General features: G+C 48.9%; 1 protein-coding gene across 4 annotated transcripts in view; it reads right to left on the reverse strand.

The window, feature by feature from the left end:
- Positions 1 to 8,006: 8,006 nt before the first annotated feature.
- The window catches only part of ctnna2 (catenin (cadherin-associated protein), alpha 2), a 1,881,920-nt gene continuing 1,873,264 nt past the window's right edge, over positions 8,007 to 16,662 (reverse strand). For all 4 annotated transcript variants that reach the window (XM_070866818.1, XM_070866819.1, XM_070866821.1 and 1 more), the window contains one exon: positions 8,007 to 9,191. In XM_070866818.1, the coding sequence (XP_070722919.1) occupies positions 8,904 to 9,191 (288 nt within the window). In that variant the 3' untranslated portion in view covers positions 8,007 to 8,903. The remainder of the gene's footprint in view (positions 9,192 to 16,662) is intronic.

Raw genomic sequence — 16,662 nt, forward strand, 5'->3', positions numbered from 1 at the left:
CATTTAAAACAGAGATGAGGAGAAATTTCTTCTCTCAGAGGGCTGTGAATCTGTGGAATTCGCTGGGACATTAAATAAATTTAAGACAGAAATAGACAGTTTCTTGAACGATAAGGGAATGATAAGGTTATCCACTTTGGTGGTAAAAACAGAGAGACAGACTATTATCTGAATGGTGACAGATTAGGAAAAGTGGAGGTGCAACGAGACCTGGGTGTCATGATACATCAGTCATTGAAGGTTGGCATGCAGGTACAGCAGGTGGTTAAGAAAGCAAATGGCATGTTGGCCTTCATAGCGAGGGGATTTGAGTACAGGGGCAGGGAGGTGTTGCTACAGTTGTACAGGGCCTTGGTGAGGCCACACCTGGAGTATTGTGTACAGTTTTGGTCTCCTAACTTGAGGAAGGACATTCTTGCGATTGAGGGAGTGCAGCGAAGATTCACCAGACTGATTCTCGGGATGGTGGGACTGACCTATCAAGAAAGACTGGATCAACTGGGCTTGTATTCACTGGAGTTCAGAAGAATGAGAGGGGACCTCATAGAAACGTTTAAAATTCTGACGGTTTTAGACAGGTTAGATGCAGGAAGAATGTTCCCAATGTTGGGGAAGTCCAGAACCAGGGGTCACAGTCTAAGGATAAGGGGTAAGCCATTTAGGACTGAGATGAGGAGAAACTTCTTCACCCAGAGAGTGGTGAACCTGTGGAATTCTCTACCACAGAAAGTAGTTGAGGCCAATTCACTAAATATATTCAAAAGGGAGTTAGATGAAGTCCCTACTACTAGGGGGATCAAGGGGTATGGCGAGAAAGCAGGAAGGGGGTACTGAAGTTGCATGTTCAGCCATGAACTCATTGAATGGTGGTGCAGGCTAGAAGGGAGGAATGGCCTACTCCTGCACCTATTTTCTATGTTTCTATGTTTAAAAAACGGATTTACGGGGAGCAGGCGGCGAAGTGGAGCTGAGTCCATGATCAGATCAGCCATGATCTTATTGAATGGCGGAGCAGGCTCGAGGGGCCGTATGGCCTACTCCTGCTCCTATTTCTTATGTTCTTATGTAAGCTTCTGTGTGACATTTGACCCCGCCTACTTGCAGACATACTGCTAAATCTGTGCTGTGCTCTGTTGTCATGGAGAGGTACCGAAGATGCAGCCAACTTGTACAGCACCATGGCTCCTTTAGTAGCCAGCAAACTGGGGCTCAGGTTCCTGAAGACTTATGCTTGATCTTGGGTTTACTTACCCTTCATTTTTTAGTAGTCTGCCCCCTCAGCTTTGGCAGAGACACCCAAAGCATTGAGATACCCGTTAAGGCCCTGCAAAGGCTTACAGAATTTTTTGTCATATTGCAACTGTAACATTGTGGGATTTTTTTTTTAAACTTGGCTTGGAGGGGATTTTGGTTTAATTTATATTATGATGTTGCTGTGAAATTAGATTCTGTCCACAAAGGGTTATCTCCTGGAGACACACAAGCATCCAGGATGTGATTAGCAAGATTATTGAAATATTGGATTGAGCAGCTTGTCAAAATTGTTGCATAGCAAATCAGCTGAGAGAATGTGGAGTCACCCAGCACATCCCAGAGCTGTTTTCACCCTTTCTGCTAGAATGGTTTTCATTCACTGTGCCAAGCAGGGGGCTGAGCTAAACAGACAATGTGGTAACTTTGATTTTGCAGCTCGGTGAGCCAATTCGAGATACAGGGAGCGGAGGCATTTCACTAAAAGACTGTTCATTCGTGTATTAGATGCAAAAGAAATCAGTTTGCTGGTTTGCAACAGGCCTCATCTGATTAAAGTGCTTCTCAATCCACTTTAGGAGAATGCATATGTGAGATTACAGAGTTCAGTACACCCAACAGGGGATTGTATTGTTACAATTGTTGGGCTATGCTATTGGTTCATGAAATATTGGGCAATAAATGTGCTCTCCAGATTATAGGAGAAGCAGCGGCCACATAATAGAATAGCCACTGGCGGTGAACCAGGAGAATACCTAATATCATCATCATAAGCAGTCCCTCGGAATCAAAGAAGGCTTGCTTCCACTCTTAGAATGAGTCCTTAGGTGGCTGAACAGTGCAATAAGACAGCCCCTGCCACAGGTGGGACAGATAGTCGTTGAGGGTAAGGGTGGGTGGGACTGGATTGCCGGGCGTTCCTTCCGCTGCCGCGCTTGTTTTCTGCATGCTCTCGGCGATGAGACTCGAGGTGCTCAGCGTTCTCTCGGATGCACTGCCAGTCTTGGAACAGGGACTCCCAGGCATCGGTGGGGATGTTGCACTTTATCAGGGAGGCTTTGAGGGTGTCCTTGTAAAGTTTCCGCTGCCCACCTTTGGCTCGTTTGCCATGAAGGAGTTCCGAGTAGAGCACTTGCTTTGGGAGTCTCGTGTCTAGCATGCGAACAATGTGGCCTGCCCAGCAGAGCTGATCAAGTGTGCTCAGTGCTTCAATGGTCTGGTCGAGGACACTAATGTTGGTGTGTCTGTCCTCCCAGGGGATTTGTAGGATCTTGCGGAGGCATCGTTAGTGGTATTTCTCCAGTGAATTGAGGTGTCTACTGCACATGGTCCTTGCCTCTGAGCCATACAGGAGGGTGGGTATTACTACAGCCTTGTAGAGCATGAGCTTGGTGGTAGATTTCAGGGCCTGGTCTTCGAACACCCTTTTCCTCAGATGGCCGAAAGCTGCGCTGGCACACTGGAGGCGGTGTTGAATCTCCTCATCAATGTCTGCTTTTGTTGATAAAAGGCTCCCGAGGTATGGGAAATGGTCCACGTTGTCCAGGGCCACGCCGTGGATCTTGATGACTGGGGGGCAGTGCTGTGCGGCAAGGACAGGCTGGTGGAGGACCTTTGTCTTACGGATGTTTAGCGTAAGGCCCATACTATCGTACACCTTGGTAAATACGTCGACTATGTCCTGGAGTTCAGCCTCTGAATGTGCGCAGACACAGGCATCGTCCGCGTACTGTAGCTCGACGACAGAGGTTGGGGTGGTCTTGGACCTGGCCTGGAGACGGCAAATGTTGAACAGCTTCCCACTGGTTCTGTAATTGAGTTCCACTCCAGCGGGGAGCTTGTTGACTGGGAGGTGGAGCATGGCAGTGAGAAAGATTGAGAAGAGGGTTTGGGCGATTACGCAACCCTGTTAGACCCCGGTCCGGATGTGGATTGGGTCTGTAATGGATCCGTTGGTAAGGATCACAGCCTGCATGTGGAGCAGGCGGAGGATGGTGATGACTTTTGGGGGCATCCGAAATGGTTGACAGTGTCAAAGGCCTTTGTAAGGTCGAAGATGGCCATGTACAAGGGCTGGTGCTGTTCCCTGCATTTTTCCTGTAGCTGTCGCGCTGCAAAGATCATGTCCATTGTGCCCCGTAGGGGACAAAATCCACACTATGACTCCGGGAGGAGCTTGTCGGCCACAGGGAGAAGATGGTTGAGGAGGACTCGAGCGACAACTTTCCCAGTGGATGATAGCAGGGAGATTCCTCTGTAGTTGCCGCATTCGGACTTGTCCCCTTTTTTAAGGATGGTTAAAGAACCAGAAGAATACTTAATATAAACCTATAACACTGACGCTCCTCTTTAATTGTCCCCATTCCTTTAAATTTCACTTGAATGCAAATTCCTGCTCCCGGCATGAGCAAACTCTAAGGGCAGTAACTAAGAACATAAGAAATAGGAGCAGGAGTCGGTCATTCGGCCCCTCGAACCTGCTTCGCCATTCAATGAGATCATGGCTGATCTTCTACCTCAATTCCACCTTCACGCCCAATCTCCATATCCCTTGATTCCCTTAATATCCAAAAATCTATCCATCTCTGTCTTGAATGTACTCAACAACTGAGCCTCTGCAGCCTTTTTGGAATAGATAATTCCAAAGATTCACCACCCTCTGAGTGAGTAAGTTTCTCCTCATCTCAGTCTGAAATGACCGACCCCTTATTCTGAGACTGTGACACCTGGTTTTAGACTCCCCAGCCAAGGGAACCATCAGCCCCCTGGGTTAGCCCTCCAAGGCCTTCCAGCGCCATCCTGATCCCATGAACAAATTTTTTAAAAAATCTATCCACATCTGCTGCGTAGGGTTCCCACCCTCCATGAATGGACCAGGTGATTCCCAGAATCGGTGTACCTCTCCACAAGCTGTACCTTCAGCAGTCCGGGAGATCAGCTATATAAAATTTCCCACTGCAGTGCGCCCATCACCACTCCTCCCCACCGCAACCCCCACCCCATTCTGTGGCATCACCCGACACCTACCACAGAGAGTCTCGACCGTGTGGAGCGTAGTCGGCAGGGGGCTGAGAGCTGTGAATCGGGAGGCTCGGAATGGCGGCTGTCCATTCGGGAAGGCTCTGAACTGAGAAGAGCTCTGAAATCAGAGGACTGAAATCATGTGGCATCTGGAAATGGCGGCTCAAGGGTGGGTTAGAGCAGGAGACTGGGGCATCAAGGGAATACTGGGGAATGGAGATCTGGGGGAGAGATAGAGACTGGGGAATGGAAGCTCGGGGGCTTGGGTTGGGGAAATGGATCTGGGGATTGGGGGAATACTGGGGAATGGGGATCTGGGGGAGAGATAGAGATTGTGGAATGGAAGCTCGGGGGGAGAGATGGAGACTGGAGATCGGAGGAAAGATAGAGAATGATGTCAAAATCATGAGGGGTCAAGACAGAGTAGATAGACGGAACTGTTCCCATTAGCGGAAGGGTTGAGAACCAGAGGACACAGATTTAAGGTGATTAACAAAAGAACCAAAGGCAACATGAGGAAAAACTTTTTTACGCGCAAGTGGTTAGGATCTGAAATGCACTGCCTGAAAGAGTGGCGGAGGAATTTTTTTCCTTCAGGTACTTATCCAATTCCCTTTCGTGGCTTTCAAAAGGGAATTGGATAAGTACCTGAAGGAAAAAAATTGCAGGGCTATGTGGAAAAGGTCGGGGAGTGGGACTAGCTGAAGAGCTCTTGCAGAGAGCCAGCATGGATTCGATGGGCCGAATAGCCTCCTTTTGTGCTGTAACAATTCTGTGATTTTAAGAACGGGGGTTGAGAGTGGCCGGGGGTGAAAGATTGGGGGTGGGGGGCAAGAATGGGGAATGATTGCTTGAGGGGAAAGATGAGGAATTAGGGAATGAGAAGTCGTGTGAAAGAAGGGGACTAGTGGCCGGGAGATTGGGACTCAAGCAAGTTGTGGGGGGAAATGGGATGGGGGGGGTGGTGGGACTCATTATTTCTCACAGAGCCAGGAACAGCAGCAGCAAGATGGTGAGTGGGAGTGGCACTGAGATGGGCAGCCAGTAAAGGGGAAAGTGGGAGTGACACTGAGAGGGGAGCAGTCAGTAAAGGGGCAATTGGGAGTGGCACTGAGATGGGCAGTCAGTAAAGGGGAAAGTGGGAGTGACACTGAGAGGGGAGCAGTCAGTAAAGGGGCAAGTGAAACCTGGGGACTTTACTGTGTGTAAACAAAGTGAAAGATTATTTCCATTGGTAAGTGAATGAGGAACTAGGGAACGAAAATCAAAGGATTCTCACTGAAAGAAACAAAGAAGGGTGCAGGTTCTTGAACTGAGGTCTATTAGGCCGTGGGATATCTCTCTCACCCCATATGGCGATTGAGGTACAGACTAAAATTTAATTTCAGAGGAAATGGGATAGCTATTTGAAAAGGAGTAAAAAGATCTTTTGGGATGGGGGGTTGGGGGGATGGAGTTACAGGAGAGAGCGGCAACAAGGGGGGGACGAAGGCCTCTTCCTGCGCTGTGAGTTCGATAATTCGATGAAACCTTCCCTTTGTTGACTGCGAGCTCAGGGAGTGGTTTAGAAATGTTGGTACTGAGCTGTGTTCAGGACAAGGTGCCCTGTGAGAAGTGCCCCAAACACTGAGCCTACTGTTCTGTGATCTCTAGCTTTGGTTCAGGTCGGTCTGTGCTGCCCGGTTTTGACGTGTGAAGTCCAAGTACAGATCGTCTTTGACGAGGCTCCCAGTTCAGAGTTACCACCTTCACACAGAACCAGAGTCCGAGGAGATTGGGTGAGAGATGAGGCCTGTTAGACGTGGCATTGACTGGGGAGCCTGGGCACATCTTGTACGGTGCAGGGGGATTCTGGTTATAGTTTCAGGGTATGAGCGGGTTACGGGATTACTACAGGTTAAAAGTAGGATATCGGGGCATTACACCTGTTACTACCAGTTACATATAGACTATCAGTGAGTTATATTACTGTAGATTATTAGAGAATTTGTTCCCACTTGACTATTAGTTATCAGTGCAATTTCAGTGCGTTACCAGTAGTTACTGATGGAACCAAAGCACCTTCCATCTCTAGTTTACCCTCTGCAAATCGTTCCTTCTCCTTCGGTTTCCCCACTCTCGGTCCGCCCCTCACCTCTGCCCTTGGTCTGCCCTCTCCCCTGCCCTCAGTCTCCCGCTCCCTCTCCCTCGGTCTCCCCTCTCCCCCGGCCTCAGACCCCCCTCTCCCCCGGCCTCAGACCCCCCTCTCCCCCGGCCTCAGTCCCCCCTCTCCCCAGGCTTCAGTCCCCCCTCTCCCCCGGCCTCAGTCCCCCCTCTCCCCTGGCCTCAGTCCCCCCTCTCCCCCGGCCTCAGTTCCCCCTCTCCCCCGGCCTCAGTCCCCCCTCTCCCCCGGCCTCAGTCCCCCCTCTCCCCCGGCCTCAGTCCCCCCTCTCCCCCGGCCTCAGTCCCCCCTCTCCTCCCACCCTCGGTCCCCCCTCTCCTCCCACCCTCGGTCCCCCCTCTCCTCCCACCCTCGGTCCCCCCTCTCCTCCCACCCTCGGACTCCACTCTCCCCCGCCCTCGGTCCCCCCTCTCCTCCCGCCCTCAATTCCCCCTCTCCTCCCGCCCTCTCCCTCCGCCCCCCCCTCTCCTCTGCCCTCGATACCCACCCTCCCTCGCTCGCTCCCCCGCCCTCGGTCTCTCCCCTCTTCCCCCCGTCCTCGGTCTCCCCCCTCTCCCCCGCCCTCGGTCCCCGCCCTCGGTCCCCGCTCTCCCCCGCCCTCGGTCCCCGCCTCTCCCCCGCCCTCGGTCTCCCCTCTCCCCTGCTCTCGATCCCTCCTCTTCCCCGCCTTCGGTCTCCCCTCTCCCCCGCCCTCGGTCCCCCCTCTCCTCCCGCCCTCTCCCTCCCCCCTCACCTCCGCCCTCGGTACCCACCCTCCCTCGCTCCCCCGCCCTCGGCCCCCCCTCTCCCCCGCCTTCGGTCTCCCCTCTCCCCTCTCCCCTCTCCCTCGCCCTCGCCCTCTGTCTCCCCCACCTCCCCCGTCCTCTGTCTCCCCCGCCCTCTGTCTCCCCCCTCTGTCTCTCCCCTCTCCCGCCCTCTGTCTCCCCCCTCTCCCCTGCCCTCAGTCTCCCCCCTCTCCCCCCTCTCCCCCGCCCTTGGTCCCTGCTCTCCCCTGCTTTCGATCCCTCCTCTTCCCCGCCTTCGGTCTCCCCTCTCCCCCGCCTTCGGTCTCCCCTCTCCCCCGCCCTCGGTTCACCCTCACCCTTGGTTCCTTCTCTCCCCTGCCCTCGGTTCCCCCTCTTCCCTTACCATTGCCCTCCGTTCTCCTCTTCCCAGCCCTCGCTTTCCCGTCTTCGCCTGCTTACAGGTGTCCTCCTGGTTCTTGGAACTTGATGCAAATCAGCTGCTGGTACAAGACTATGAGCCAAAATTCACTGCTGCAGGGGACCCAACCTTTATAAGATAAATCCAATTAACAGTTGTAGAAGTCATGTGATCAGATGTCATATGATCGGGCATCAGATGATCGAGCATCATGTGGTCAGAATGTCACGTGATCAAACCTCCAGGAATGGCTCCATGGCAACCCTGCATCTGCACCTGGCTATGCTAAAGGAGTCACCCAGAAACACTGGGTGCACGCAATGCACTGCCATTTGAGTTGAGCCATTCGGGCCGCAACGATACCAATACAGGAAGAACATCAATAAATCTATTGCTGTCAACAGAAGGAAAACACAGCAAGCACACTGGATGAGGTTGGATGAAGAGTTTATTTGAGTTTTTGGGAGGATACAAAGACAGATTAGTCATCTACAGTTCAGGCAAATCAAAATTCTACGTTGTCCACAGCCAAGTTCCACTCTAACACATCATTCACTACCTACTGGCTATCACAGCACTGCCAGAGAGTGACGCGGGGGGGCCACTCAGGAACGTCAAGGAGTCACTTCACAAGCACATTGTCCCAGTGAAACAAGTCCCATTAACGCCCTGCCGGCAGAACGACAGTCTATTTACTCTACGCGTTTGCTTGTTGAGCCTGCTTCCGGAACCGTTAAAAGTTAAAGTACGATTAGTTGCCACTTCTGTTCTCAGTACAATTAATCACCAGGCTTCACAGCCGTGGAGTTATCGCCAACATCCACACAATAAATAAGGTTTCAGTTTTTTCCTTGAAAGCACAATTCTAATATCCTAACACCGTCAGTTAGTAGTATCATTACAAAATAAATAAAAGGCCATTGAAGTTACATGTTGTGCTTTACACTACACCAAACAGAAGGAACACATCTGCTTTATGCTTTTAATGTCCAGTATTTTATTATTTGTCACATACAAGCATAGATATTACAGCCCGAGAAGCTCAACACACAGAAGATTGATCAGGTTAGGAAGCTGTTCAGCCATTTTAGCTCCACTACATTTAATTTCCTTATTTAACTACAGCAATGCTGGATTTTATATTTTTTTTAATCTATAATTTAAATCCAAATCCCATTCCATCATCGAATCAGTCCCAATTCATTTAGCAGTCAGTCAATTATATATATTTTTTGCATCTTCGGAGCATCAAGACGTTTTGCTTTGCTAAAATTTGGTACAGCGACACTGATCATCTCAAAGGGCTACTGACAAGGTTGGCACAGCTCTAGAAGGAGTCCATTGCCTTGAACTCACTTAGGGCCTGCACTGGGGAAATGTGCTTCTTCTGAGACCCCCTCCGCACCCTGGTCTGGTACTCTTCGGGCTTCTCCCTCTTCACCAGGGGTTTCTTCTCGGGGGCCTTCATCTTCCAGGACACCACGGGAGAGTTCACGGCGGCCGTGCCGTACACCTTCTGGTATTTGGTGGAAGCCACGTACGACGCCTTCACGGTTAGAACCACTGCATTCATCAGATTCTTGGCGGCCTGGATGAGGGAAGTCGCACTATCCAACTACGAGAAAGAAAAAAGGCAGAGAGAAAGCAGACAAGGAGATTCTGTCAGTAATATAAAGTAACGTTCTTACGTTCACCTTTTAATCTATGATTTATTGGTTTCTGATAACTAGGGTTTTAATTCTTGAAAATAACCATTAATGAAAGAAAACAAAGAAACGTTCATTTATATAGCGCCTTGCAAGACCTTAGGATGTCCCAAAACACTTTACAGCTATGAAGTCTGTTATACATGTGGACTTGTACTTACTCTGTACAGCCACCAGAGGGCTCATCCCCTGGAATCCCAAGGAATCCCATAATACCTTGGGAGCACAGGTATTTAAGGAGGCTTCACAGGTTGGAGAGGCACACTGGAGACCTACAATAAAAGACTAAGATCACACTTTACTTTGAGCTCACAGTGTTCAGTCTGACTCTTTCTTCATACACAACAATTGGCGATGAGATACAGATAGCGAACCCAAAGATGCAGAGAACAGTGGGCATCCTGGAGAAATTTTCGGAGGGAGATGAATGCAAAACTTTTGTGGAGCGACTCGACCAATACTTCATGGCCAACGAGCTAGATGGGGAAGAGAGCGCTGCCAAACGAAGGGCAATCCTCCTCACCGTCTGTGGGGCACCAACGTATGGCCTCATGAAGAATCTGCTCACTACAGCGAAATCCCACGGAGAAATGGTACGACGATTTATGCACACTGGTCCGAGAGCATTTGAACCCGAAGGAAAGCGTTCTGATGGCGAGGTACCGGTTCTACACCCACATAAGGTCTGAAAGCCAGGAAGTGGTGAGTTATGTCGCCTTGCATTGTGAATTTGAAGGACATATGGAGCCCATGCTCAGAGACTTTTTCGTCCTTGGCATTGGCCACGAAACCATATTTCGCAAACTTTTGACTGTAGAGACCCCAACCTTGAGTAAGGCCATAGCGATAGCCCAGGCGTTCATTGCCACCAGTGACAATACGAAGCAAATCTCTCAGCACACAAGTGCTGCTACAAGTAATGTGAACAAAGTGATGTTGTTTTCAAAATGTAATGTACAGGGCAGGTCACACATAGCTGTAGCTGCATGTCCTCAGAAGACTCAGAGTCCACCATCAAGGGTGTTGAATGCAAGGCCATTAACACCTTGTTGGCACTGCGGGGGTGATCATCGTTTCCATTCATGCCGATTCAAAGAGTACGTTTGCAAGGGCTGTGGAATAATGGGACAACTCCAACGAGTATGCAGGCGAGCTGCAAAGCCTGTTAAACCTGCAAACCACCATGTTGCAGAGGAGGAAAGATCCACGGAGGATCATGACGAACCAGAGCCTCAGATAGAGACAGAGGTACATGGGGTACACACATTCACCACGAATTGTCCCCCCGATAATAAGAACATAAGAACATAAGAATTAGAAACAGGAATAGACCATCTAGCCCCTCGAGCCTGCTCCGCCATTCAACAAGATCATGGCTGATCTGGCCGTGGACTCAGCTCCAATTACCTGCCCGCTCCCCAGAACCCTTAATTCCCTTATTGGTTAAAAATCTATCTATCTGTGATTTGAATACATTTCAATGAGCTATCCTCAACTGCTTCCCTGGGCAGAGAATTCCACACATTCACAACCCTCTGGGAGAAGAAATTCCTTCTCAACTCTGTTTTTAAATTGGTTCCCCCCTATTTTGAGGCTGTGCCCCCTAGTTCTAGTCTCCCCGACCAGTGGAAACAATCTCTCTGCCTCTATCTTGTCTATCCCTTTCATTATTTTTAAATGTTTCTATAAGATCACCCCTCATTATTCTGAACTCCAACGAGTAAAGACCCAGTCTACTTAATCTATCATCATAAGGTAACCCCCTCATCTCCGGAATCAGCCAAGTGAATCGTCTCTGTACTCCCTCCAAAGCTAGTATATCCTTCCTTAAGTAAGGTGACCAAAACTGTACTCAGTACTCCAGGTGCGGCCTCACCAATACCCTGTACAGTTGTAGCAGGACCTCCCTGCTTTTGTACCCCATCCCTCTCGCAATGAAGGCCAACATTCCATTCGCCTTCCTGATTACCTGCTGCACCTGCAAACTTTTTTTTTTGGGATTCATGCACAAGGAGTGCAACAAATTTTTAAGCCGGTTCACGGACTCCCAGGCCGCCTGCAATTTCTGCGGTCTGGAGGAGTCCGTGTTCCATGTTTTTATTGAGTGCACGAGGTTGCAGCCCCTGTTCCACTATTTGAAGGGGCTGCTCCTGAAATTCTGGCTGCACTTCAGTCCCACTCTCCTGATCTTTGGGCACACTGTGCGGAGGGGAGAGGGTAGGTCCGAAGGCCTCCTCGTAGGACTGCTCCTGGGCACGGCCAAGGGTGCCATCAGCCGGTCCAGGCAGCGGGCGGTCGAGGGGGTCGTTCAACCTGACTGCCTGCCTCTCTTCTGCTCTTACATCCAGTCCAGGGTGTCCTTGGAGATGGAGCACGCGGTGTCCACCGGTACGCTCGCGGCCTTCCGCGAGAGGTGGGCACCGGAGGGACTGGAGTGCATCATCACGCCCGGCAACCAAATTTTAATTTGATTTTACGTTTTAAAGTTAATTTGTTTTAATTGCCGGTGCTTTTAGTGTCCCCCTCTCCTTTTATAGGGGGCACTGGAAAAAAGGAAAAATTTGATTTTAGTGCCCAAAAAAAAACCAAAAAAAAAAAAGGGCCTTGTAAATGTCTTGTGTGTGTCATCCAGGTCGGGTGGCACGGATACATGTTTTATGTTTTGCAGGTTAACTCAAAAGAGTTTCATGCACAAGGACCCCCAGGTCCCTCTGCACCGCAGCATGTTGAAAATTCTCCCCATTCAAATAATATTCCCTTTTACTGTTTTTTTTTCCAAGATGGATGACCTCACATTTTCCGACATTGTATTCCATCTGCCAAACCTTAGCCCATTCGCTTAACCTATCTAAATCTCTTTGCAGCCTCTCGGTGTCCTCTACACAACCCGCTTTCCCACTAATCTTTGTGTCATCTGCAAATTTTGTTACACTACATTCTGTCCCCTCTTCCAGGCCATCTAAGTATATTGTAAACAGTTGTGGTCCCAGTACCGATCCCTGTGGCACACCACTAACCACCGATTTCCAACCCGAAAAAGGACCCATTTATCCCGACTCTCTGCTTTCTATTAGCCAGCCAATTCTCAATCCGTGCTAATACATTTCCTCTGACTCCGCGTACCTTTATCTTCTGCAGTAACCTTTTGTGTGGCACCTTATCGAATGCCTTTTGGAAATCTAAATACACCACATCCAACAGTACACCACTATCCACCATGCTCGTTATATCCTCAAAGAATTCCAGTAACTTAGTTAAACACGATTTCCCCTTCATGAATCCATGTTGCATCTGCTTGATTGCACTATTCCTATCCAGATGTCCCGCTATTTCTTCCTTAATGATAGCTTCAAGCATTTTCCCCACTACAGGTGTTAAACTAACTGGCCTATAGTTACCTGCCTTTTGTCTGCCCCCTTTTTTAAACAGAGGCATTACATTAGCTGCTTTCCAATCCGCTGGTACCTCCCCAGAGTCCAGAGAATTTTGGTAGATTATAACAAATGCATCCGCTATAACTTCCGCCATCTCTTTTAATACCCTGGGATGCATTTCATCAGGACCAGGGGACTTGTTACCTTGAGTCCCATTAGCCTGTCCAGCACTACCCCCCTAGTGATAGTGATTGTCTTAAGGTCCTCCCTTCCCACATTCCCGTGACCAGCAATTTTTGGCATGGTTTCTGTGCCTTCCACTGTGAAGACCGAAGCAAAATAATTGTTTTAAGGTCTCAGCCATTTACACATTTCCCATTATTAAATTCCCTTTCTCATCTTCTAAGGGACCAACATTTACTTTAGTCACTCTTTTCCGTTTTATATATCGGTAAAAGCTTTTACTATCTGTTTTTATGTTTTGCGCAAGTTTACTTTCGTAATCTATCTTTCCTTTCTTTATTGCTTTCTTAGTCATTCTTTGCTGTCGTTTAAAATTTTCCCAATCTTCTAGTTTCCCACTAACCTTGGCCACCTTATAGGCATTGGTTTTTAATTTGATACTCTCCTTTATTTCCTTGGTTATCCACGGCTGGTTATCCCTTCTCTTACCACCCTTCTTTTTCACTGGAATATATTTTTGTTGAGCACTATGAAAGAGCTCCTTAAAAGTCATCCACTGTTCCTGAATTGTGCCACCGTTTAGTCTGTGTTCCCAGTCTACTTTAGCCAACTCTGTCCTCATCCCACTGTAGTCCCTGTCGTTTAAGCATAGTACGCTCATTTGAGACACTACTTCCTCACCCTCAATCTGTATTACAAATTCAACCATACTGTGATCACTCATTCCAAGAGGATCTTTTACTAGGAGATCATTTATTATTCCTGTCTCATTACACAGGACCAGATCTAAGATAGCTTGCTCCCTTGTAGTTTCTGTAACATACTGTTCTAAGAAACAATCCCGTATGCATTCTATGAATTCCTCCTGAAGGCTACCCCGTGCGATTTGATTTGACCAATCGATATGTAGGTTAAAATCCCCCATGATTATGCCGTTCCTTTTTCACATGCCTCCATTATTCCCTTGATTATTGTCCGCCCCACCGTGAAGTTATTATTTGGGGGCCTATAAACTGTGCCCATCAGTGACTTTTTCCCCTTACTATCTCTAATCTCCAGCCACAATGATTCAACAATGCTAAATATTGAACGAAATGGACTCCCGGTGTCAATGCAGTTGAACACGTGCACGAGCCAGTCCATCATGGGCAAAAAGACTTTCGAAAGGTTGTGGTGCAACAAAGCCTCAAGGCCAGTCTTAACTCCAGTTCGCATGAAACTAAGAACATACACTGATTCCTGTAATCGGCAGTGCTACCGTAAAGGTCTCCTACGATGGAGCGGTGCACAAGCTAACTTTCTGGGTGGTACCGGACGATGGTCCCACACTGCTCGGCAGGAGCTGGCTGGGAAAGATATGCTGGAACTGGGACGACGTCCGAGCGCTATCGCCCACTTCGTGTGCCCAGGTCTTAAACAAATTTCCTTCGCTGTTTGAACCAGGCATCGGGAAATTCCAAGAAGCAAAAGTGCAGATCCACCTAATTCCGGGGGTGCGACCCATCCATCACAAGGTGAGAGCAGTACCGTACATGATGAGAGAAAGGGTAGAGATCGAGCTCGACCGGCTGCAAAGAGTGGGCATCATTTCACCAAACAAGTTCAGCAAGTGGGCCAGTCCTATCGTCCCAGGCCTCAAGGGAGATGGCACAGTCAGAATCTGTGACGATGACAAAGTAACTATCAATCATTTCTCTCTGCAGGACCAATACCCACTACCAAAGACCAACGATCTCTTTGCAAAGCTGGCGGGACGAAAGACGTTCACGAAGCTGGATCTGACTTCAGCCTACATGACGCAGGAACTGGAGGAATCATCGAAGGTCCTCACCTGCATCAACACGCACAAAGATCTTTTTGTTTACAACAGATGCCCATTTGGAAACCGATCAGCGGCGGCGATATTCCAGAGAAACATGGAAAGTTTACTGAAGTCGGTCCCGCACACTGTGGTCTTCCAGGACGTCTTGGTCACAAGTCGGAACATAGTCAAGCACCTGCAGAAGGTTCTTAGTCGACTCAACCGTGTGGGGCTCAGGTTAAAACGCTCGAAGTGCGTTTTCCTGGCGCCTAAAGTGGAGTTCTTGGGAAGGAGGATTGCAGTGGATGGCATCAGGCACACTAACGTTGTTGGAGTGGATTTTCGGACATAGCAAAGCATGATGGGGTAAGCCAACTATCTGCCTTGCCACTAAATGAACTTTGTACCAAGAAGCCTATCTGCTGTCCGCTGATATGAATTCTGCAGCAAGAAGTGACTCATGGCCAGGTGCAGGCCACTGTTTCATAGAAAGCTTTGCAACAGAATAACTAACCCGCACGAGTACCCAGGGCCCCCAAACTCGCGCCATGCTATCAGGTTTCACTAGGACTAAAAAGTTGTGCAACAATATGATTGGTTGTATGTAAATGAATTTAAATGATTGTATTCCGCCCTCTGTAAACTGCTTATAATCCCGCGGCACCAGGCACTCGGAGAGAAGGTGCTTCGCAGGTCGCGGGACCTCAACTCTTCTCCCAGAGCTCTGTTAGCAATAAAGTTGTCTCACTTACCTTACCAGAGTCTATGTGAATTTATTTTCACTAACAAACGTGAAGACTCTTTAACTGCTTTGGTAACTTCTTACCGGGTCTCAGCACACTGTTAGAATGACTACATGTCTTACTACAAAAAGGGGGCGAATGGGTTTGGGGCAAAAGCCAAGAAAATGCCTTTGTTAAAGCGAGAAAATTGTTATGCTCAAACAAATTCCTTGTGTTGTATGATCCATGTAAGCGTTTTGTACTAGCATGTGATGCTTCGTCATATGGAGTCGGGTGTGTATTGCAACAAGCAAATGATTTCAGGAAACTGCAACCGTTTGCTTATGCATCCAGGAATCTGTCTAAGGCTGAGAGCACCTACAGCATGATTGAAAAAGAAGCGTTAGCATGTGTCTATGGGGTAAAGAAAATGCATCAATACCTGTTTGGGCTAAAATTCGAATTGGAAACTGAACACAAGCCACTTATATCCCTGTTTTCCGAGAGTAAAGGGATAAATACCAACGCATCGGCCCATATCCAGAGATGGGCGCTCACGTTGTCCGCATACAACTACGCCATCCGCCACAGGCCAGGCACAGAAAACTGTGCCAATGCTCTCAGTAGGCTGCCATTGCCCACCACGTGGGTGGAAATGGCGCAGCCCACAGATCTAGCCATGGTTATGGAAGCATTTGAGAGTGAGCAATCACCCGTCACTTCCCGGCAGATCAAAACCTGGACAAGCCAGGATCCCTTATTATCTCTAGTCTAAAACTGTGTGCTTCACGGGAGCTGGTCCACTGTCCCAGTGGAAATGCAGGAAGAAATAAAGCCGTTCCAGCTGCACAAAGATGAAATGTCAATACAGGCAGACTGCCTTCTGTGGGGCAATCAAGTAGTGGTCCCCAAGAAGTGCAGAGATCAATGATCTCCACATTACCCACCCAGGCATCGTAATGATGAAAGCGATAGCCAGATCCCATGTGCGGTGGCCCAGTATCGATGCGGACTTAGAGTCCTCGTTCACAGATGTAATACATGCTTGCAGTTAAGCAATGTACCCAGGGAGGTGCCGCTAAGTTTATGGTTTGGCCCTCCAAGCCGTGGTCTAGGATACACGTCGATATGAGGGCCCATTCTTGGGTAAAATGTTCCTTGTGGTTGTAGACGCGTATTCCAAGTGGATTGAATGTGAGATAATGTCGGCTAGCACGTCCGCTGCCACTACAGAAAGCCTGCGAGCCATGTTTGCCACTCGGCTTAACCAATGTCCTGGTGAGCGACAACGGGCCATGTT

Source organism: Pristiophorus japonicus, chromosome 2 (assembly GCF_044704955.1).
Source record: "Pristiophorus japonicus isolate sPriJap1 chromosome 2, sPriJap1.hap1, whole genome shotgun sequence".
Lineage (NCBI taxonomy): Eukaryota > Metazoa > Chordata > Chondrichthyes > Pristiophoridae > Pristiophorus > Pristiophorus japonicus.